Consider the following 24,169-nt stretch of genomic DNA (forward strand, 5'->3'; position numbering starts at 1 on the left):
ATGGTTATTGTTCAGGGGCTGTAAACATTAAAGGAAATAGTCCACCTTTGAAATGAGCTTTTAAACTGAAATAGTAGTTTGATAGAGCTCAATTTTTGACCCCTTTTCTCCAGCCTTTTGCTTGAAAGCACACTACAGCCTGAGATATTTCTCATTTTCCTCATCCGCCCATTTTACCATAGTCTATGTACTTTATGTCACCTATTATGAGGAACTTTGCACTTTTAGCTTTCCAACGACCTATTGAATGTAGCATTTGGAAAAGTAAACCGGACAAAATATCTCCTTAAGAAAGTGGCCTTGAAGAGGAAAACATCCCATTGTTAAGGATAGGTGCAATTGACCCCTTGGGCTGGTTCAATTGACCCTCGCATCGGGGTCATTTGAAACGGGCGTAGAGCTGTTTTATAAGCATGCGTTTGGCAGCAAAATATGTTTGAAACATAATTTTACATATCTTAAAATAAAGCCAAAAGAGCATATTTTTTCATGGTATTGGGCATTTTTCGATATGACAACTAGATCTCGCTGTGCATGTCAATATATAAAAAGTGGTTCAACTGGCCCCGCTCTCCCCTATGCCCCGCAGCGTCCGATAACTACCACCTTCCAGTGGGTCAAGCCAACGGGGCCCAAGTCTATAATGGCACTATAATGGCAGCACTAACCTTGTCTCACTTTTCGTTGAAGTCTGTTCCGAATGGTTTCGGCCACAGACTGGCTGCACTGAGGTCGTTTGGTATGTGCAACTGTAATTAAAGCCACCTGAGGCGCCCTGACACCAGGCTGAAGCTGGGTAAATGCTTCGTCTTTGCAGATATCACTGGCCGCTGATTCTCGAGTGCCTGAGCCGGTAGATGTCGTGGCAAAATTTGGTGTGATAATTTGGACCTTACCGCAGTCAGCGCACCCTAAAGTCCTAATTAAGAAACGCCCTACCCAGAACTTCTGGATTCTCGTTCCAGTCCAACGTTCCTTCACCCCAGCCCACCGCCGCGCTCCATCACCTCAGCCCTCCGTTCCCAGCTTGACGAGCGTTTGGGCCTTGGTTAAGCCTTACTGTCGGCTAACTGTATAAACCCATCGAGACAGCCCGTCTCGGTGAGCTTAGTTGGCGAGCGGGGAGGGTTTCTGGCGGATCGCTGTCCAATAGGTTTAGATGCGACCGACTGTCTCTGAATGTTTGAGCGGTCTCCTCCCGCTGTGAACTAGTTTCAGTTGATATCAGTCTCAGAAATACTTTTTAAATGAGGTTAAACGGAAATCGAACGTAAAATGAACAGAGGAAATGGCAACGATAAACGAGTTAACTCATTGACGAATAGCGCTCGCCTACTTCAAAAGGTTTGGAACCGTTCTTCAACATCTAATATGCGATCGGGTTATGGCACAATTTTTCCCATTGGAGCTTTTTTTCTAATACAGCAATACGAAAAGCGTTATCATCGTCCACCGGCGGATCCAGAGAGCGGGCATTTAAAGCAAATATTTACTCCCCCTCCCCTGGCCCCTGCATCGCCCGAAATAGACAACTTATGTTTCCTAATAATAACACTTTTATCAGGATTTTTTTTTTTGCTTTATACTGTTCAGCAGTAGATCCGTAAGGAATCGAAATCCGAGGAGTTTTTGGATTTTGGACACTTTTGGGGGGGGGTGTATGTCCCCTACAGCGTCGAAAACGCCTTTCTGGATCTGCCTACGACATCATCTCGACTGGGATCTTGCCCCCCCCCCCCACGCCAAAATCGAATCCGCCGCCACTGGTCTCGAAAAGTAGGTCACAGGTCTAAGGTCATTTGGGTCAGGGTCATGAAATTTTCAGGGTAGGTGTGAAATTGATGTACGCGAGGTTACTGAAAGTTTCGTCGCGATCGGCCGCTTTTTACGCGAGTTATTCGCGAAAAACCATGGGGGGTCCGTTCGACCCCCCCCCCCCTATACGGGCGAGGGTTAAGTCTAAGGCAAAGCAGCATTACACAAAACCGTCTATGGAAGATGCAGCCATCAGCTACGCCCGTTTATCGCCTGCCCCAGACCATCAGTCTGAGAGCCCATCAGTGGGTAAATACATCCCGCCCCCGTCCCTGCGGCCCGGGAGCTATTCCGGAAGTGATCGCTCAGGAGCGGCGCTCCAGGTGTCACGCTCGGCCCGTCACGCTGGCAGGCTGTCAATGTTGACAGACTCGGACGCCGCCAGACATGAACTCAGGTCAGATAACGGTGCATGAGACATTGGGTCCGGTAGCGCCACAGACGCCGGGGCAGCGCGAGGGGCAATTTTCCCAGCTCGGAGGAGATAAACTGAGTTAGGCAGCGCGCCGCCTGTCGTCGTTCCCAGAGGTGCGCCACTATCGCGCCGATATGCCAGCCGCGCCGCGTTTGTCACACGTCAACATAGACAACTGAGACTCACTTTTCTCACTTGTTTGACGGGGCTGCTGTTGGTAAATATTTGGATAAATCTGAGGTAGGGTGAACTGGGTCAAATGTGCTGTGACGAATTTGGAAGCAATGTTAACCCTCTCGGGTAACCAGCTTTTCATGTGTTCCACGATGCCTAAAGCTGCATAAGGTGAACAAAATAAGCGCCAAAAATACCAGATTATTGTCAAATATAGGTACCAGAGTAAGACAGGAAAATGAAACACTACAGGGCCCGTATAATTATATGCCCGCAATGTTCGATGTGTGGTTTCCAAGGCGCGTATAAAGATTGCACGTCCCACCCCATCCCGCGATCATCCTGCCCCCCCCCCTCCCCCCCCCCGCCTGCCCTGATGTCGGTGTCGGCTGGCGGCGGCACACCCAAACTGCGGCCGTGGGCTCCCCACCGGCTGTGTTTGATTGGTATAATTGGGGGATGCGGCCCGCCTGCGGCACCTGGCCGGCGGGCGCGTGCCCGCGGCGCATCAGCGACACTGCAACAACCGCAAGCCGCTTACGGGGCGGTCAGAGCGCGTGCAACGGGCCGATCGGTGGACGGGCGCAGCTCTCAGCTGGCGGTACTCCCAGCGGCCGGCGGCCGGCGAGGTGAAAATGGGCCCGCACCCCGCCAGAAGCGACCACCAACATGCCATTTTCACCGCAGCGCACTATATCACGATGGGTGCATAAGCGGCTGGACGGACACTAACGGGTCATGTGTCCGACTGGGGGAGGGGGCAAGGGGGGGGCAGTCGATGATGTTATAGGTCGTAACGGGTATTTGCTCCGGTGCAGGAGACGAATGCGAGAACGACAACATAAAGTGAGGAAATTGAAAACGTACGGAATGTAAAATAGAATCATGTATGTATGTATGGTCGATAAAATTGTCATCCTGCAACGAAATAAGCATTACCCAGTAGGACAGTACCTATATCAAATGATGCCAAGCAATATCGATCGATGGCACCCATTGTTGAATATGCTAAATCCGATTGAAGCATTACCACCGAGAGTCTAATTCAAATAGGGGCCTCCTCACGGTACAGTAACTGCTCGAGTACCATCCATCCGCTCTATCCTGGCGTCTGAATCCTCTGTATATTCAGACGGGCTTCACTCATCACCGGCCGACCCACGCACGAGCGTTCAATTCGAGGACCTCTTCAGAGCCATCCAATTCAGGCGCGCGCCCCGCCTCGAGTGCCTTTAAATCGGCTTAATGTCCCAATTAGCATACTATGCCGCTCAACTGCTCCTATGCAGTTGGTTCAGTGGCAGAGGATAGCGCCATCACTGTCAACGCTGCGTCACGATCGCCGCCGCTATCACGGCCGACTGGGGTGGCGAAATCACACACCTGCGGGGCCGGATGAGGGAGCCATGGGGAGAGCAGTCGGCAGGGGAGAGAATCAGGGTGCCGGCAGCGCTGGGAGGCGGCAGATCAAACGGCAAACTGCCGCGGAAGGGATGTAGGGGTTCAATGCATTACAGTCTGGACCCCGGAGGCTGGGCGTTAAGAAGTCTATCAAATACAGCTAAGATGTGAGCAGTCGGTCAACTTGCCTAATTAAGCCGATTTCCAATACTATAGCGTTTGAGTTTGGTTTCAATTGTATGGTACAATTAATTTGAATGCTAGACTAGCAACAATCCAGCAATATTGCAATCAAATTATCATGGACAACGCGAACAGATGAGCTTCTTACTGTGAAGAACTGAAGACAGTAGGATTCACGATGGCCCTGCCCCTGATTGTCTTTCTTCCGGCTCTGCAGTCTACCGTGGGGTCAATTATGATCGATAAGAAAATTCTGCCTATAAACTGTACTGAAAATGTGATGTGGGCGTAAGAGAGCGCCAAAGGAAGACGTGCTTCAGGGAGGGTGATTTCTCTACCCTTATTGATTTACCCATGTTCAATGTCTGCATCGCCGGTCATCACGTCAGTCATAAATAAAACATTCCTGAAATGAGGGAAGCGGTCTCGGAAAATGTGAGTACTGTGGACCCTCGGATTCGGATGTGGTCTGAGGGTTGGGTGTGGTCCTATAATTAATTTGACGTGGTTGTGACAGGAAGGGAAGCCATATAAACAAAGCAGATAATTAACTTCCACCTAATGTGTCAATAATTCATTGTGTAATTGGGGATAGTTGATGCGAAAATGAAAAAGAGGTCAACCGCTCTCTAATCTCAATCAACAGCGATGCACTGGGGCCTTATACGTAAAAAAACTAACCAGCACCCCAGGAGCTGGTTGAATGGAAGGACAACAAGCCACGTCACCTTGATAGCAAAACATATAACAAAACAAAACCAGCCGTCACAGAGCGTTGCACCCGGCGCCGGCGCCTCTACATCTATTGTGAGCGGTTTGCGCGGTGACGGTCTGCGGCTGCGAGGCTGTGGGCGGCACCTAACGCGACTGTACGGACTCGAGAGGCACCCCGAGTTAAGTACTCCGGCACTTTTACGCCAATCGAGGTGATACTGACTGTTTTCAATGAATGTGTTATATATGTGATGAGATGAGATAGGATACGCAAGGTTTTGATTGTGAGCATTTAAGTCTTGACGAAAACACCCACTCACCATCACAAGGTTTTACGCAACTCGACACATAATCATCACAGAATCCATAAATTCCCTTTGCCCCCTTCGTCCTCCCCCGACCCCCTCCGCGCTTCCCGCCGTGATCTCAGCGGGCCTCACTGTCGGTCCCGGGGGCGGCAGCCGAGCACGGGGGCCGGCTCCGCCACCTCTGGACATCTCTATTACCCGGAGGCCGATTTAGATGCTATCTCCTGATGCCCGCTGATGGTGAGAAAAGCTGTACCGATTGCGGCGTGCGCCACAATTGTGCTCGCCATAATCACCCCGAGCGGAGCGATTGACGCAGGGGCATATCGATCGCAGGAATTAGCATAATGTATGGAAATATGAGCAAACAAGGGAAAACACAACTGATAACATCATCAATCGACGAGTTGCCCTCTGGCACCAGGGCTGGCGGTGTTTTGAGGGTAAAATGCGGCATCGGTGCCCGGTGGGGGGGGGGGGGGGGAAGCAAGATCGTCGCGATTGGTAGACGCAAATATGAGTACAAGTCTGGGTAAAAATGGCTACTTTTCCCGTGTGGATTATACTGAAATATGTAACAAATACCGGACGAACTGGACGCAAGCGGTACGCATTGTATTCCATCAAAAATGTTTCAAGATGGGCTAATAGCGCCACTGGGCACTGACGCCCTGGCAATGTTTTATATATGTATTTTTATAGAATTCGCACCTAAACAGCGGAATCTAGCTCTCATCCACCAAATCCCGGCGACAAGTGGCACCGATTAGCCTCCAGCCACGCCCGGCGCTGCCGAATCCCGTTATGTCAACAGGAAGACGGCGTTTGCCGACTCCGTGGGTGTTTACTCCTCACTACGAGGGTTTCCGGGGGACTGTGTGTACGCCACCTCAGCACTTATGCACGCCTCTGTTACCGGCTATCTACTGAGCAAACGGAGCCCACTGCCGGGGCCCGCCTACCCAGGCTGTATCACTTTTCCAGTGTGTGCCCTACCGCCCTGGTACCGACGCGGGCAGGCCCGCCGCGCGTGGCTGTTTATCCAAACTGTTGTCAAGAGGAGGTTCACACGCGTGTCTGACGCTGTGATTCGTGAGAAAAGAAGACAAGGACGAAACGGTTGTTGAAATATAAGAACCGTTAACCAAAGTTCCTAGCCATGTAAGTAAAGGAATCTTGCATAGTTAGTACGACCGTCACAGTAACAAACAAGATACAATGGCGTACGAAGATGGTCCTGTCGTTGGATCTACCGTTATCATTTTATTGAAGAGAGTTTATAAATTATTCTTCCAGTTGGGAGACGTTATGGATTGAAGTCGAACTACAATCACGGTTCAGGCCGTTTATGCGAGGGTGATGTCAACAGGAGCCCAAAGTTTCGAACGCGTGAAAAAGGTCTGAAACCGATTTGGACTGCGGACGGTCAGAGTTCTGGACTCGAAAGGGCATTACATACATATATAGTACATATATATGGCAATGTTTATCTCGCACATAAAATGACTGTACAATGCATAAAAACAAGATAAAATATACACCTACCTATTGAACATCCAAGTGGAAAGGTCCTATCCATGGCTCATCGTAAGAGGAATACAATTTCGGGACACCGGGATGCTTTGGGTATTCTTTGGCCATTTCTTCTCATGTTTCAGACTTCGGATCGGACACAATAAGGAAAAATCGGAATAACTAGTATCACTTGCGCTCAAATGGACCAATAATGATTGTCTCACTGTCGAAAATAATTATTTTTGAATTGCATTTTCCAACAGTAAAAAAGACAGGCTAAGAAGAAAGCTTGCTAGCTAGCTGAAAAGCAAAAGCGTGGAAAAATCAGTCTACCGAAGGAAGGAAAGGACCAGAATTGACTGCAGTAGCTCACGAAAGAACGAGAGAAAACGATAGAGCATATATTTGGTCTTGGCCACATTGTCTTAGATCAAGCAGCTGCGACTACCGGCGTCCCCTGCCCGTACCTGTCCTGCAGTACCTCCTCCGCGTACCGTTTCACAGCATCATTCACACCCTGCGACCCCAGGAACGCAGCGAACGCCGCTTTAGCGTCCGGCGCGACATCTGCCGGCCAGAACAGAAGCTCTACTACGCCGCGCTGCCACTGCGCGTCGCCCTGAGCTGCGGCGGCCGCGCCGAGTAGGTCGGCTGCCTGATCTCTCAGGGCGGAGACGAACCTGTGCCGACCCATGGCGGCCATCCGACGGAGCAGGTTCAGCAGCTCGGGGGTGCTGCCGCCGTCCCCGGGCCGCAGTGAGGGCAGCAGGCGGACGGCCCAGTCCTCGACCTCCTCCGACCTGGCGCGGCAGAGGGGAGAAAGCATCCGGTTAGCATGCAATACGCAATATGCAATGCATGCAACACGCACCATGATGTGGCACAGCATAAGGGCATGACAGATAAGCGGAAAGCAAGCATGCTTCCCCGAAATTAAAACATTGAGAAGAGAGAAAATGTCGGCCAGATTTCATCGTCAAAATACCAAGAACGGATACGTAGTAGGTAAGTAAGCACATGCGTATAAAAAATAAACTAGTCCCACAACTCCCAAGAAGAAACTTTCTTTTGCCTATAATCATTCCCATGTCAACTGCACCCTAGTTCCCCGAAGGGTCACAATTCGCCCCACTCCGCACCGCCCCCCACCTGGCGAGTCGGTCGTATCTGGGCTCTGTGACGAGCGTGGCCAGCAGGTGGGTCAGCTCCTGACCCTGTCCGGCCGGGTGGAGCCTCTGGTGGCGCTCCGAGGCCGCCCGCACACAGGCCAGCTGACGCTCCAGATCCCCGTCAGCGGCCGGGCCAGCGGCGGGACAGAGGAGGGACGCCAGGAGACGACACACGCGGTCCAGCTCGCCACTGCGGTCCGACTCCAGATACGCTGTGCGCGAACAAATAGCACAGTGGTCAGCATATTGGGCACTTCTTCGTGGGAAGCTAAGAAATTGACGCTTCAATTAAAGCAGAATCTTGTAAAAGACTTTTCTTACTGAGAAAATGATTCAATAACCGCGGTAAAGCTAAAACGACAGAAAATTTAGAAAAGACAAAAATAAGGTAAACATCAAATATGGTTGGTCTCTCACTCGAATTAGGCACGACCACTTATGAGCATTTTTATTATTTATCCTGCAGCGGCGTCATGTCTATGATACCAGCGTCTCCATACCACCAAATGCGGCATCACCCCTGCCAGCTGCACCCATACATCCATTTCCACTCACTCACCAGTGAGGTAGTCGAGCACGCTGTGTCGGAAGTGCGCCGTCGTCTCGTCCTCGGCCAGACTAGCCGCCAGCTCGCACACCAGCGCATTGATGACGTCACTGCCCAGCTCGGAGGGTGCCGAGGGCCCCGCTGAGGAGGAGCTCGCAGAGGGGACGGACTTCTTTCGGCGTCCCACCAGCCGAGAGAAGGGGAAAGAAGCGAACACGTGCCGCCGGAGATCGGGGTAGTAGGTTTCTGTGAACCTGGCCACCTAGGGACAGAGTGGGTGGAACAGTGGGGGAGAGGTGCACAGGTAAGCTTCTCGGAATTTATTCGACAGGCGGGGCAACTGATGACCAAAAAATATATCAAAGCATTCATTCAGTCATTCATGCATTCATTCATTCATTCATTCATTCATTCATTCATTCATTCATTCATTCATTCATTCATTCATTCATTCATTCATTCATTCATGCATACATTCAGCTGAGTGATCCAATGCCAAAGAACCCTGAATGATGACCTTACCAAAAAAAAAAACAATTTCAAGATCACGAATAAGCCATAAGAAAAGGGCGCAAAAATGCATCAAGCTAAACCGACAACAGTGCCGTGAAGACGCGTCAAATCCCCAGAGTTGGATTCCGTACACCGTACATCCTCCGTGTCTCACCAGGGTTGTGTTTTTGGTGGCGTCCAAGTGCCTCATTTGACGGAGGATCTCCACTAGCACTTGCAGCACGGCCGCCAGCGTCTCCGCAGCCTCGTCTGAGAGAAGGCTTCCTGGAAATGGAAGAGTTGGCATAAAAAAACAGCGATGAAGCAAGACGTTGGAGGAGAACCTTTGATCGGTGCCTAGGAAACCTTAACGAATAGTCACGACACTGATGAGCTATGAGGTGCCAGCTACAAGATGAGATATGCTATGAGATCCAAGGTGAATTATCAGGGCACAATACACGATTCCCGGAGCCAATACTAATTCAGACGTCATCCCACCACCCCACAGCAGTGTTCTAAAATTGGATTTTGGTTGGGTGTGACGATGATGACCAAAAAATCTAGGATGAGAAAAAAAAAACAAGTGAAAACCTATATCACTTTCGCAATAAATGCATAACGCTACGCTGGCTGATAATAAGAGAACATACCATTCCTGACCACCAAAACTAACCGAAAAAGACGATGCAAATACGTAAGGATGATCTACGGCAGAATTATAACTTTAACATCTGATCGCCAAGTGTTTCTAAATCCGTCCCATTTTATACCAACATTTGTGTTTGATTGAGACTAATGAATTAAGAATCACCCTTGTCTCTTATACAGCAAAGAATGAATACCTACTTCAACCAGTGAGATTTCATTTTCCTCACAAAATGCATTGTCACAATTGAATGACTGTCCAGTGGCCATCCTTCTCCTAGCCTTAAATCAATGCCTTCCTTTCCGTTTCAGATGCAGACAGCAGATATTACCGTCAGCATCTGCTAAGTTCCTACTCATGCTTACTGGCACGGATCCAGGACGGTCCTTCTGCCTGTATATTTCTCCTAAAGAGCAGAAGATGCAATGATTCTGTTGAAATCTGTTGTCACATCTTAAGGAGGGTGGGGGAGGGGCGGGTGAGAGAGCTCTCCCTATATGCAGGCTTTGGTACTAGTGCCATGTGGAGAAGTTTTCTTTCTTTTTTAAGCAAAGGAAGTGGGAAGGAACCTGTCATTGCCGTTGCAAAGGGCATCATTCGGTTCCTGTATTATTGATTTAGTGCAGTTGACTCAGACTGTGTAATGCGTGAGGCGTGGTCATCACTGTGACACTGTCAGAAAATCTTAGGTAATCATGATACCCTGATGGGCAGTTTGTTGACGTACAGGGTGTCCAGAAAAAACGGATACTATTATTGTTTGCTATAATTCCGAAAATAAACACCGCACATTTTAAAATGGCACATGCTTGTATTTGTAAAAATATGGCAAAGCAAACAGCAGGTGCCACATGGCATATAAACCCTTTGGTTAGTCGCGGCAGCTCCTCAAAGCAGATACTCAATGTGAGCGGCCTTCCGGCGGATCAGCTCCAGCACTAGCACGGTCTGCAGGTGACTGATGGTCATGTTGACCATCTCGGAGGGCAGACAGACAACTTCCCAATGACGCATTACAGTGCTCATGAGTTTTGCCAAATCTTGCACTATAAGCACATGAAGTTGGAACAAAATCGGCACGTGTGTTAATGAATGCGACTTAATTTCCGTAGTATCTTTTTTTCTGGACACCCTGAACTGATCGCTATGAAACCAGAAACCGTATAACTCATGTGTTCTGGCCTCTGGGACGTTTTGCGCCTACAATATGGCAGCACCGCTTCCAAGATTACTGTATATTTGAGATAATATGCGGCAATATAAGTATGTAGTTTTCGTTCGCATCTGATCTGGTAATATTCGTACAGTGTACACAGTATAGCTTTGAGCTTTCCATTTTCAACAGATATGACAATGGCCGGATGATACTGGAAATGGTGCCTTTGCTCTGAGCACACGGAACGGGACGCAGTATTGAGTATGCAATTGCAGTCGCACTATGCAGCATGACATACGCCGGAAATCTCCCGGCCCGAACGCCGGAACGGCCAGCGGTAGTCGGTACTCATTACGCATAGTGAAAATGGAAACGGTGTCAGCGCAACTCTTCGAAAGGAACGGTGCACTACATGAGACTAGAAAAAGGGTCACTGATTAGGGCACCCCAAACGGAACGATGTGCACTGCGCAGCATAATACGCAACATCGCAATAAAAAGTGTGCAACTAACCAGTAACCAGGGCATCCGTATCGGAACGGAACGGGATGCAAAAAAAAAATGATAGTAGGATGCCACCGACCTCATGGCCGGCCACCGAAATGGAGCGGTAGCTTCGTATCATGTCACGTGGTAAGTGCTAGTGAGAGCGTCAATGATCAGTGACCAGTGATCAGAGCACCCGCAACAGAACGGAGGGCATCAGTGATCACTGATCAGAGCAACTGCAACGGAACGGAGGGCATCGCTGATCAGGACACCCCAAGCGGAAGGGAAAGCGAGAGCACAACTGACCAGAACACCCGAAACGGAACGGACGGGAGTGAACGGAACGGAACGCATTAGCGGCTCGCCGAATCGCGATTCCGGCCAAACATGGCCTCAAGAAATAGGTCACAGGTCAAAGGTCATTTGGGTCAGGAATATGAGATTTTCAGAGTAGGTGTCCAATTAATTGACTCGAGGGTCCTGAAAGTTTCGTCGCGATCGGCCGCTTTTTACGCGAGTTATTCTCGAAAAAAAAAACGAGGGGGTGGTTCGTTCGACCCTCCCCCCCCCCTATACGGGCGAGGGATAATTTATTAAAAAGCTAGGGCCTTCTTAATCCCATCTACCAGCTTCAGAACATGTATTGGGCAGATCTGGGAATACCGTATCTTAAATTTATCCCTAGATGTGTGCCAAGGTATCCTTTCACTCATCTTGGCTTTCCCTCGGCCGAACGCTTCGTGTTTAAAAACCTCTAGAAATTAATTGAAGTGAATAATTGGCGGTAAGATTATTGCAAAGGCATGAGAAATTAACGTAAAATACATCATTACCGGTCTTATAACCTCGTTTCGCGAATGAAACCTGTCAGAGTCCCAGAGTTTCATATTCATCCCTAGGGTGTGCCAGGGTGGCGTGTCAGTCATCTCGAACCCCTGCCCGACCCGACGCCTCGAGTTTTAAAGACATCTAAAAACTAATAACGTAAATAATTTGTGGTGAAATTGATATAATATGATCAGAAAAAAACGCAGAATAAATTAGTATCGGTCTCAAAACATTATTTTGCCTATGAAACCAGCCAGAGCCCGCGGAGTTTTAGATTCATCCCTAGGGTGTGCCCAGGGTGGCTTTTCTCATCTTGGACCTCTACCAGGCGCGACGCCTCGAGCTTTAAAGTCCTCTAGAAGCCATTGACGGACATAATTTGTGGCGAAATTGATGCGATAGGATCAGAAATAAACGCAGAATAAATTGGTATCGGTCTCAAAACATTATTTTACCTATGAAACCAGCCAGAGCCCACGGAGTTTTAAATTCATCCCTAGGGTGTGCGCAGGGTGGCTTTTCTCATCTTGGACCTCTGCCAGGCCCGACGCATCGAGCTTTAAAGTCCTCTAGAAGCCATTGACGGACATAATTTGTGGTGAAATTGATACAATAGGATCAGAAATGAATGTAGAATAAGTTGGTATCTGTCTCATACCCCTATTTTGTAAATGAAAAAAGTTAGAGCCCACCAAGTTTTAAATTCATCCCTAGGGTGTGCGCAGGGTGTGCCCAGCTGACTGCGGGTCCAAAGATGAAAATTTTGTAGGCGTATCCTGCGTAACTTAGTCAAAAGCGAATTGCAGAGGTAGTGTTTAATTTGCGCAAGCAGCGGCTCATCCGTTTTGCATTGGCAGCAAACCACTAATCATAGTTGTTATTAATATCCAAGAGCATTTATTCAGAACACAAGCCTTTTTTTACAAACAGTTGAGGTAATCAAGGTCATTCAAAGCATATTTGTTATTAACAGCTGGAAGTGTGCAAGGTTATTTTCTTTCGTTGTCGGTCAGGGTGAGTTGTTGGGTTTGTGCCTTGATATAGCTTTTTTTCATGGAAATTATGTATTATGTAGCAAACCTGTAAGTTCTAACTGTCTATATGGCGCTGCTAGGTATATCTGGTAATCTGGCTGTTAATTGTTGAGCATGAGTTGAGCATTTTTCAAAGATGAATGAATTCCAATTTACCTGGTTTTGGGGATGAAAATATTTTGCCCATTAGGTGTGATTTTCCACCCAAAATTCCCAAAAATGGAACGCTGCCCCAAAGAGTACGTACCGTCTTTGTCTGCGTCGGGCGCCACCTCGGCGTATGCCTGGAAGAGCACGTGCGTCAGGCCGTCACAGTACTCTCTCCAGGAGTCGGGCTCGCTCAGCAGTCTGCGCTGCTGGCCGGTAGGCGGCGCTAGCAGCGGGGCCTCCTCGGTCGCCGCCGCTGTTCGCCGGTACACCGGGCAGAACGCCGCCACCGGTACGGAGCGGCTCGGACCGGCGCTGTGACCGCCCCCGCCGGCCGGCTGGGCGGACAGCAGCTGCGCCAGCTGCTTCAGCACCGTCACACGCCAGCTGGCAGCCGACAGCTTGCTGCCGGGGTCGGCGAGCAGCGCGCGCGCCCCGCCGCCGCCGCCGGAGCGGGAGATCTGCTCCAACAGTGTGGGCAGCAGCAGGTCTACTGAGGCGGAGAGTAGGGCAGGGAAGCGGCGCAGCAGGGTGGCCAGGAAGGGCAGCGAGCTCTGCTGCACGGCGGCGCGGATGTGCGTCATGGCGCAGGTCAGGTGCGTCACCAGCGCCGGGAAAAATGGCGCGATCTGCGCCTCCGTCACCTGGCAAGGTAAAAAACCCAGTCATGATCAGCTGAACTGTGAATGGGGACAGCTCAAAGTTCAAACACAAAGGGAAACAATCTTGGTCCTTAAAGTAGTTGAAAATGTTGGCAAGCAATGTCCTGTACTCTCAAATAATGTGCTTTAGGTTGTAAGGCAGGTACCTACTTGCACAAGGAGACAATGACCATTGAACATCAAGAAGACAGACATGAATAAGCAGCTCAATGAATGTTGTGGATTTGGAAAAAAATTGAAACTTCTTTAAGATTACTTAATCTTCTAGTAGAACACTGACCTGCTCGTTGATCTCAGTCACCAGCTTGACTGTGTCTGTGCGCAGCTGGTAGTCCTCGTCCACTAGCAGTCCAGCCAGAGCTGGCAGTATCTGGCCAAGAGAGGGCACCACCAGCTCTGGGTGCGCAGTCAGAAGCTCCCGCAGCCCATTCAGACCATCCTGGCGCACATACACGCTAAAGTGCTGAAGATGGGACAGCAGCTCCTGTGGAAAAGTGTGGGAAAAGTCGAAGAATGATCAATCAAATACCTCCACATTTGGATGCTTATTTGGTATATGGATAATTCATTCAGGCACACTCCATAATAACTAATAAGGTATAATTCCATACTACTAGTGATTCTGCATGCTAGTAGCACATTTACAGAAAATCAATTTTAAGCAGACAACTCGGTACCGTCATTCGGGGTGACTTTGTAAAACTTTTGCTATTTTCTTCAATGCAGGGGAGATCTGAAAAGATATTTTGAACCAGGGTTTGTTTCAAGATACCAAATAGGGAATTCTGTGCATGATGGTGTATATCTGAATATTTAAAATCACTCCCTTATATTTTATTTTTTTGGTTAATAAATTATCATTGTCACACCAAGGTCGGGGTGACTATGATACCCCTCATTATTTGCATTGTTAATGAGTTGACTGGTCAAACAAGCACAGCAATGGGGGTGTCTATGATAGGTATGTTTGTTTTAAAAAAAGTATTTTGCACCAATGCAAACTTGATGTCTTTTTTCTTGAAAACATAAAGTGATCACAATTCACCCACTTTCGGACGCATGTGGTCACAAAACACTTAAAATTAACACTTTAAAAATGTCAAACTGTAACTTTTGTGGGCAAGCACAACTGGCAAGGAGCCAAACATGTCACAGATGGTCACATCTTCACGTCTTGTGTGGTTTTCCTTCTCACCAGGTACAATCACAGTACTCTTCCACGACTGCGGTAGCATCGTTCATTTCACTTTGAATGCATGACACATGGTACCATTTCTGGCAGTTTTCACACCCTTCCCACTTAATGATCTTGTCCCCTGTGGCTCCAGGGGGGTTCCACCTCTCACAGATACTACACTTTTCCTCCTCCCCTGAGTCTGGCTCCTCTGCTGACTCGTTTTCTTTGTCTTGCTCAGCGAAGCTTCGCTTCTTTGGTTTTGTCCCTTGCTTTGTCCTTTTCTTGTGTCCCAGACCCTGATGGCTTGAGGTGCTGTGCCTGTACTGCCATCCCTGCAAGAGCAGAGATCCTTTGCCCCCTTTTCCTGTGGTTCTGTGGTTTTCCTGTGGGCTATCATAGTCACCCGGGGCATTATCATAGTCACCCCGACGATCTAAGTCACCCCGAATGACGGTAAATGTCAAATTGAATTACTGAATCCAAGCAAGTTACAACATTCATAACAAACTTCACACACGATAAATTATGCACCTACCTTCAAGGAGAGTTTCTTCTTCGTTACAGGTGTTTCATTATCTTGCTTCTTAAGTTGATTGCCGATCACAATCTTCTTAGACTTGAAGCTGGTGTCTGTTAGGTTCTGACCTTTTGGAAGCTTCTTCCCAACCTTCAATTTCACTTTAGTAAAATCTGCCTTCTTTTCTCGTTTGGCTTTGTTACTCTTTCCCATATTGATAAGTAAATAGCAAAAACAACTACGAATCAATTTTAAACTAATAATAGCATCCCAAGCGATCGGGTCGGGACCATCGATCGGCGCAAGGCCCTATATACCGTACGTTTTCACTTGCCTTGTTTTCCCCCCATGGCCAGATTTTTAGTGTTCAGAAGCCGCTTGTGATATTTTCGGTGGTCTATACTAAACCCAAATTTCCATGGTAACGAGAAAAACAGGCCGATCATTGGGTAACATGTTGCAAATGTTTACGCTAGCATAAATGCAGAATGAATATCACTTGAAATTATATGTCATAGCTGCGTCATAAATGTCCTTTGTTGAGATGCCAGATGCTGGCATATTGTTACTGTTACGAGAAATTTCGTATCGGAAAGAAAACTTGACTTGACAGACAGTGCAGTGCATATAAGTAAAGTAATCTTGAGTGCATTGCTGTATTCCTATGATCGTTGTTGAGCAATGAGCACCCGTTGCTCCGGATCATTCCTGTTGTCATTGGTTATAATTTTGATTGATAAATTCAGAATTCAACCGCATCGGCGCATCCGTTTCCCCAGGATCTAAACCAGCCGCCGATTGGCCCTGCCCTAGACTGGTACCCAATGAACGAACAAAGCTGAAACTTGAAAGCGTTTCCACGACTGCAGAGAACTGAGAAGTGCGAAAAAGACCGGGGACACATGAGCAGAGAAAATACGTGTTACAAACGGATCACAAAGCCGAGCGAATAGGAAAATTCGTTCCAACTTGCTCATGTAACGTCGGTACTCGGTATAAGAATAAAATCCGTACAACCCACATACGAAAAAAAAGCTATAACATTTAACTGCTTGTATTTCAGTCACATCAGCGTCACAAAAAATCCAATATTAGGAAGAAGCTACCTTCCTCAGATATTATCCATCCAACACGACGCTGAAATGCGACAAATATCACATAAACAACAGCCCATATAAACCATGAAAGGGGACACACCATCCAGAGTACCCGCATGCCCCCACTCGTTCAAATTTCACCCAACTCCCTCTATCATGGTTCATGACCCTGTGAACACCCAACAAGCAGTCGTGTAAAAATTGCGAGCAATTCACAATTGCCCTGACATTTACTCGTGATTACAGTTGGTAGCGCAATAACGCCATCCGGATTCCAATTGAGCCGATTCTCAGAAAACGCACAATAAACTTCGTGAACAAACAAGCACGTCGCCCATCGCACGGTACGTATCGACTGCCGGACGGGGCTCAGGGCGGTAGCATTTGATTGAAGCTCAATCCCTGACCGGTCGGACACCAATACAAACAAACCGGTATGGTTACCCCGCACGGTTAGACCGAACACACATCGCAGCGGGGCGAGCGACTCTGCCGATCCCAAAAGTCTAGAGATACACACCCGTTCGCCGGCGCTCACACCAGTCGGCTCTGCTGAGACGAGCGGATGGTGGAGGGTGGCGGCAGGGTAGCGGTCGGCTCCTGCGCCGCCCCCGCCGCCACCAGCTCGCCACCCCCGCTCACATCCAACTGACCAGACAACTCACCGGCCGGTTTTAGCACGATCGATCTTGATCCGTCGGCGAGGAACACGGCCTCGGTGTTGTAGATGCCCTGGGGTAGGGTGAACTCCTCGGGTAGCTCCTCCCCAGTATCGACAGAGTACAGCCTCAGCACGCCCTCGTCCGGGATGTAGGCGACGCCGTGCTCACTCATCAGGCCGCTCCACTGGGCGGGCTCGCTGACTGCGGCCTCGGTGACAGTCTCCGGTCCGCCCGAGTCACCGCCGCCGCTGCTGGCGGTGCCGCCCCCGCCACCACCGCTCTCGCCAGCTCCGCCGCCGCCGCCGGCGCCAGTCGATCCCGTGCCGTCCGACCCGCTGTCTGAAGAGGCCGCCGCACTGCCGTCGAACCTCTCAATCAGCCTCGTGCGCGTGCGCATGTTGTGCACGGCGGTCATGTGCCGACGCAGGTGGGACATGCGCTTGTACGAGTTGCCACAGTAACACTGGTAAGGTCGGGTTTCCGAGTGGACACGCATGTGACGGTTCAGCGAACTACTCGTCTTGAAAGCCTTCTGGCACTCGCCACAGGTGAAGCGTTTCTCCGTGGTGTGAACGTACAGCTGGTGGTCCTTGAGGGTGCTCAGTGTGTGGAAGGCGGCCGCGCACTGGTCGCAGACGTACCGCCGTGCCAGCTGCTCGTGGGCAGCTATGTGTCGCCGCAGGTTGGCCGCGCTACTGTTGGTGTAGTCGCAGTGGGGACACCGACCGACCTTGGCCGGGCCCTCGCCGTGCGCGCGCACCAGGTGCTTGCGGAGCGCGAAGTGAGCGCAGAACTGCGCGCCGCAGTGATGGCAGATGAGCTGCGGTGAGCGCGAGCACAGCGAGCGGCGCAGGTGACGGTGCAGCTGAGCGGCCGTCTCGAACTCGGTCTGACAACGGGAGCACTCCAGGGACACTGCCGAACGACGGCGGAGAGCAGTAAGTCAGTGGTCGGGTAACGGGTTACACCAGCAGAGAAACGGTACCTAGCGTATAACTTGACCCAGTAGCAACGAACACCGCGCTAAACAATACGATACCATACAGAACAATGCGCTTATTTCAACACTCAACAGTTCAGCCCATCCTTTTCCGATCCATTGATTCTCTCACCATCGATGGCGTCAACCTAAACCACGTCACCCAATTCGTGATGCCCATCCCCTAACCAACACAATCTAACCTACCCCAAGACACTGACACGATCCCGGTCGCCCACTCTCTCACCGTCAGGATGTGAGTCCAGATGCTGGCTGAGCTGTGTGCGAGACCAGAAGGCGGCGCCGCACACCTCACACCGGTAGCGAGTGAGCGCCGGACCGGTCAGCAGATCCGGCTGTATCTGGTGTGCGCTCTGCATGTGAGCAGCGTACTCGGGCTGCGTGACGAATGGCTGTCCGCACAGCGAACAGTCGTACTGCTCGTGCAGCTGAGGGAGGGGAAGGGAGGGTCAGTGGGGGATAGAATAACTAGCCGCACAGCGAACAGTCGTACTGCTCGTGAAGCTGAGGGAGGGGAGGGGAGGGTCACTAGTGAGGGATAGGATGGCTGGCCGCACAGCGAACAGTCGTACTGCTCGTGAAGCTGAGGGAAGGGGAGGGTTAGTGGGGGACAAACGGCAGCTGGCAGCACAGAGAGCAGTCGTACTGCTCGACGCTCGTGCAGCTAAGGAGATGGAAGAGGGAGAGTCAAAGGGGGGACGGGGCGGACATGAAGAACTGAGGTACATGAATCTGTACCTCACACAAAAACGAATCTGATAGAAGAATGGCCAAAGGCGCACTCGCAACGAGCATGATTGTGACATGACTGAGGATACATAACACAAGCCCATTTCACATCGGTGGGAAAAGTACAGAGTAGGTGCGAAAGATCCCAGAAACAAGACCTGCAAAAGACGATAGTTAAAAAAGCAATTGAAGATCATCACACGAAAAAACGCACCATCCACAACTAAAATCCACAAAAACGCACGACCAGCCCCGGGATTCTACCCCCAGTGATCCATCCTCTACTCAAATTAACCCACTCCAAAGTTACCCAAGAATCAGGTCTGCACCCCACCGTCGGCACTCACCCGCATGTGCTGCAGGTACTGCTGGTTGCGCCGGAACCGTTTGTGGCAAGTGGCACAGGTGAACGGCTCGTGTCCGTGCTCGGTTTTGATGTGCTCCGCCAGTCGCTGTTTGCTGACCGTCAGCCCACACCGGCCGCACTGCGTGTCGTCCTGGGTGGCGTGGACCTGACGACGGCGGAGGGGACGGGTTATAAAAACAGGTACTACCAGCTGATTATTTTGTAACGACTCAATATTGGTTTAAAAAAAAGAATGGAAACGGAAAATATACAATTTCGACACAACACATTCAGAATGTGTTGGTACAAGAGCTATTTGAGAACAGTCTAACGAAAACAGCGCTATGAAGTTTTGATGATCACCAATCATCTTTCCCGGCATCACATCAAAATCAACAGGTCACAAAAGATTATGCTATCAAACACACACAAAACCGTTCACTCCCTCACCTTCGAATGCGTCAGCCAGGAGCGTTTCTTCATAAACTTCTTGGGGCACTTGTCGCACGTGAACCACTTTTCACACTCGCGGATGTGCTCGTGCCGGAGGTGTTTGACGAGCGCCTTCCGACTGGAGAGTCGCTCGCCGCACTTGTGGCAGGCGTTCAGCGCGTGGCCGGCCAGGTGCCGCTTGTACGGCAGCTCCATGGTGAAGCGGGCGTCGCAGTCGGGGCAGACTAGCGCGCTGACGCCTGCGACGGACCGAAGCAGTACATTCAGTAATTATTGGGAGTAGGACTTGAGGATACAGAGGAAAGTCCATAGGTATTGTGGATACTGCATTTAGAGACTAAGCTTAAGCAGTAGCAATTAAGCATCACACTTTTCTTGCATCAATGTAGAAGTTCGCAAGTAAGACCAGGATCCTCGATAAACCACGCATGCCACACATCTTTATCAAAATCAAACACTGTACGATTGTCCTGAGATTGCACGCTACTTGTTTCGTCCGCATCGCATCATTGCACCCTACAGCCGTTGGGTGCAGCCGTACGCATCGATCGGAATACATCGTACTTTTAATCGTACATCGTTGATCACACACCCTGAAGCAGGTGCGGTTGTGGTAGAGGAAGTGGGCGTACGTGTTGAGCTCGCTGCGGCAGGCGCGGCAGCAGACAGGCGCCTGCAGGGGTCCCACTTGACGTGCAGCACCAGACTTGCGGTGTCCGCAGGGCCGGCCGCAGCCGGGCGCCGACAGACGTACCGGGCGGCGTCCGGCCGGCGAGCCGCCTTCTTCCGCGGGCCGCTGCCGCTGGGGGCGGTCGGTCTCCTGCGGGCGGCCGCAGACGGAATGGTGAGCTAGTGTGGGAATGAGTATTTGTTTCTCTGTAAATGAACATCACTGTTTACCCATATTGTTTTTTTTTCAAGAAAAATGAACACTTATAGATCATTACTGACATTACCAAAATATTGATTCAGAGTGTTATTTTGTAATAAGTGGTTCTTTCATAATGCCAAAGCGATAACTATGAAATAGGTCATGCCAAGTCATATTGTGAACCCATTATTTCCAGTGCTGCCCAATCCCTGCATCTCTCTGAAGTGCATGTATTTTGCACTTGCCTGCTGGTTGGCAGCTGCTGCATTCTTGGTGGACTGGTCCCACTCCTGCTTGGCAGCTCCATCAGAGGCCTGCTGGGGACCAGTCTCAGCAGCTTCCCCTGCAGGCTGCCCTTCAGAGCCAGCTGGGTATGTCTCGCAGGGCGCCATGGGTACATCTTTATCGGTTTGTGGACTGAAAACAAAAGCAACACTAGTGTAACAACCTGCAGTGTAACGCTGAAAGGTAAATGAAATGCATCCAATTCATTTCCAGCTGTACTTAGTCAGTGCTCCCATCAACAGAACTACTGAAATTCTTATAATACAGCACACAGGCTGAACATGAGAAAAGCAGATCAAGACAAAAAAGAACACTAATTCTGCTGGCCCAGGGGGTTATATTTCATCTTTTAAATCATTCAGTGGGAACTGTAGCCTTTAAATTGAAGAGGAAAATCTTAAATCAATGAAAATATGCAAGCCAGCATGCAAATTGCATTACCTTTTAGAGGCAGGCTGCAGACCACCAGTCTCTTGCCTGTTTCCCCAAGTGAGTCATCCTCTTCCTCTGCTATTTCATTATGCTCTGAGGTCAGAGGTTCAGCCTCAACATTCATGTCATCTGACTCATCCTCAAAATCATGATCTCTGGTGGCCTTCTGACTTTGGTTGGCCCCAGTTTGCTGCTCCTGGCCCTCTGTAGTACACTGGTGGTCCTCTGCTGCCTGCAGTGCCACCTGCTGCACAGGTGCATTCTGAGCTTCAGCAGCAGGTTGGTCTGTGATGATCAGCTGCTGGTCAGACTGCTGTCCTGACAGGCAGTAGTCGGCAGGTACGGCCAGCAGAGGCCCCAGAGAGGCCTGCAGCAGGTGAAAGGCAGCTGGCTGCTCACCCTCAGGCAGGTGCTGATATGTGACCATCACATCTGAAAGCTGAAAAACAGCGCACAGTCACAACAAACTTCAATTAAATAAGCAAGCACACCTAACAACCTTCATAGTTCATAGATGAATTTGAAGCTCATCTGCCCTTAAACATTTAACACATCTCAATTTATTTTAAATAATATGGTATAACTTAACCTTTATTAAATGCTGATAAAAATACAGCAGACAAGAAACTTAGAAGCTCAAATGCAGACATATCAATAAAGATCTTTGTTAAAGACCACTGTTTTGCAAAAGATATCAGATCTTAGTTAAGTGCTGCAGACAAAGTGCCATGATTATAAATAATTAGCCCTTAAAATTGATAAATAACAAATCCAGGGCCCTGTATCATCAATCAGGCATACTGCTAGTCGCTACAAGCAGGTTCTATGAACTGACAGCGTAAGTAAGTGGTCAATATGCACAGCATTATGTGACTCAGGCCAAACCACAGCTTTTAATATGGTCCAAAGCAGTGTTAAATTTACCTACTTATGCAATGATATCCCTCAGCATTACAGCAACCAAAATTGCTGACAACTCCAGGAAACCAAAGAAGCAATAGTGCACAAGTGCTAATGGCTCTAGTAGGGTGCTGTTAAACAGAGCCCAGTATTGGGACATCAAATGGCCATATAGGTACTAACCTGTTTCTGAAATTCTCCTAAATGTGCATGACTGAGCCCAGAATCAGAATCGTCCATTGGGATTGTCAAACAATTGAAGTTAAAAGTCAATATTGTTGCTAACAACTATTGTTGTAAGTCGACCATTGCATTTCTATTAGGTTAGCAAAACACTCAAAATATTGGCAGATATAATTAAAATTCAGTCTTTTAACACTTGGAAACTCAATACAACAACAACACAGCGACTTCATATTGACGCTTCATGCAATGTATTTCTTTTGCAAACGGTAAAGTGTACTACTTGGCGTGCTTTTCTATTTTCTCTCAACATGAGGACTTTGTGACCTTCTTTTCACACTTTCTTCAGACTTTAGAACAGTTCAATACTTTTTTTTCTCTTATTTTTGATTCAAAAAGAATAAAATGAATGCTTATTTATAAGATTAAATTCATTGAAAAGAGTGAGTAAAAATATTTTCGAAACATGCGAAAATATTCCCCAACCTTTCACACGAATATCCTCACTTCGTACCATTATGGTGTGCTTTTATAAATATTTTGTCGTGATTCTGACGCGCTTTTGACATATCACATAAGTGAAATTTCCTCAAAGCAATCAAAATAAAGAAAATAGCCAATCAAAAACATATGCCAACCAGAGTGGGTAAGTTTTAAATGAAAGTGTCTTGGTATTCATGAATTAAATCTATGCTGGGCCCTATGCTGCATGAAATAAGAATGTGAACACATTTGCTTGCATGGTATTGGCCTAACGTATGGCCCGTATGGCTAAGTTGGAATAAAGTAAAATGGGTAGGTACAGGCTACAGTCCACCGCTAAAGTAATGTTGATGTGCGGTTTCACCAATCTCAATGGATGGCTTTGACTTGCGATTTTAATACGGAGTGATTGGAAAGAAATATTGATAGATAAAGTTGCAGCTGCAAGGGTGACGATACATGTAAGCTATGTTCAAAGGTTCATTGTAGTCTGGCTAATCGTTCCTAGGCTTCAGAAGCAGACCATACCCATGACTGAAATGGTACATTACTTCTGCTGTGGACTGTACGTATCCACATTCCTACATCTTATGTTGTGGTGTATCAAACCATGGCATGGCTCTTTACATAGGTAAGTTTTGACATGAAGTACTTACAGCGGGGTGGCAGCAATGAGAGGCCTGCCATTAGATAACCCTTTAATTTAGGCTATGAAGACTGACTGAATGTTAATCCTTCCATGAACTTGGCCTGCGTTCGGACATGCTGTTTTTCGTGCAGAATTTCCATTTTCCACTCTGAGGAATTCTTCATGAAAACAGCTGTTGGGGGATTGCGAAATGCAGGAATCCCACGGGATCCCTAATTCATTCTGTAAATGCACTGAATAGCTCAAGGTAAATGGTAAGGTCAGATGATGACGTATACCTAACCTAAGAAATTGGGCATCAGGGAGGCCGGCCCCAGTCCATGAACATATCACTTGCATATTGTAAATGACCCCACCTCTATGCTTGCTGATAGGGACAATTGATGAAGTGCCCATTAACAGGCTCTGCATGACAGGACCTTGTGCAAGCTGAAGAGAAGCATGCTGCTTGGTACATACAGTTACCTTAGGTTAGTCCAGTTGCTGGCACCTGTCATTCTACAATATGCATCCTCCCAATGAACAAGGGATATTTGCAGAGTGTGCACTCCTTTCACATTTGGCCCTTCATCAATCTATAAATTTGTAAAAAAAGGAAGCTTACTCTCCACATGTAAGCTAAATAACAAATACTACCTGTTGCAACTTCTCAGGCAAACTGCTGATCATGTCAGTGACCCAAAGATA

At 48.7% G+C, this 24,169-nt stretch overlaps 3 protein-coding genes across 3 annotated transcripts; all 3 read right to left on the bottom strand.

Annotated features, from left to right (window-relative positions):
- Nucleotides 1-6,910: 6,910 nt before the first annotated feature.
- Nucleotides 6,911-15,887, bottom strand: LOC122374941 (testis-expressed protein 10 homolog). The gene is made up of 7 exons (XM_043354018.1): nt 15,411-15,887; nt 13,979-14,182; nt 13,137-13,680; nt 8,909-9,018; nt 8,254-8,503; nt 7,675-7,906; nt 6,911-7,325 (listed from the first exon to the last, which is right to left on the bottom strand). The coding sequence occupies exons 1-7, from the start codon at nt 15,603-15,605 to the stop codon at nt 6,956-6,958; spliced, it is 1,905 nt and encodes a 634-aa protein (XP_043209953.1). The 5' UTR covers nt 15,606-15,887; the 3' UTR covers nt 6,911-6,955.
- Nucleotides 15,888-16,430: 543 nt separating this feature from the next.
- On the bottom strand, nt 16,431-19,913 carry LOC122374945 (gastrula zinc finger protein XlCGF57.1-like). The gene is made up of 4 exons (XM_043354029.1): nt 19,677-19,913; nt 19,228-19,392; nt 18,378-18,579; nt 16,431-18,066 (listed from the first exon to the last, which is right to left on the bottom strand). Exons 1-4 carry the CDS (start codon nt 19,872-19,874, stop codon nt 17,024-17,026), a joined length of 1,608 nt encoding a protein of 535 aa, XP_043209964.1. The 5' UTR covers nt 19,875-19,913; the 3' UTR covers nt 16,431-17,023.
- Nucleotides 19,904-22,441, bottom strand: LOC122374939. Its single transcript, XM_043354015.1, has 5 exons — nt 22,351-22,441; nt 21,277-21,706; nt 20,796-20,967; nt 20,272-20,323; nt 19,904-19,918 (listed from the first exon to the last, which is right to left on the bottom strand). Exons 1-5 carry the CDS (start codon nt 22,405-22,407, stop codon nt 19,904-19,906), a joined length of 726 nt encoding a protein of 241 aa, XP_043209950.1. The 5' UTR covers nt 22,408-22,441.
- Between the last annotated feature and the right edge of the window lie 1,728 nt (nt 22,442-24,169).

The sequence above is a fragment of the Amphibalanus amphitrite genome, unplaced genomic scaffold, assembly GCF_019059575.1.
Source record: "Amphibalanus amphitrite isolate SeventyFive unplaced genomic scaffold, NRLGWU_Aamphi_draft 001744F_arrow, whole genome shotgun sequence".
In the NCBI taxonomy this organism is placed as follows: Eukaryota; Metazoa; Arthropoda; class Thecostraca; order Balanomorpha; family Balanidae; genus Amphibalanus; species Amphibalanus amphitrite.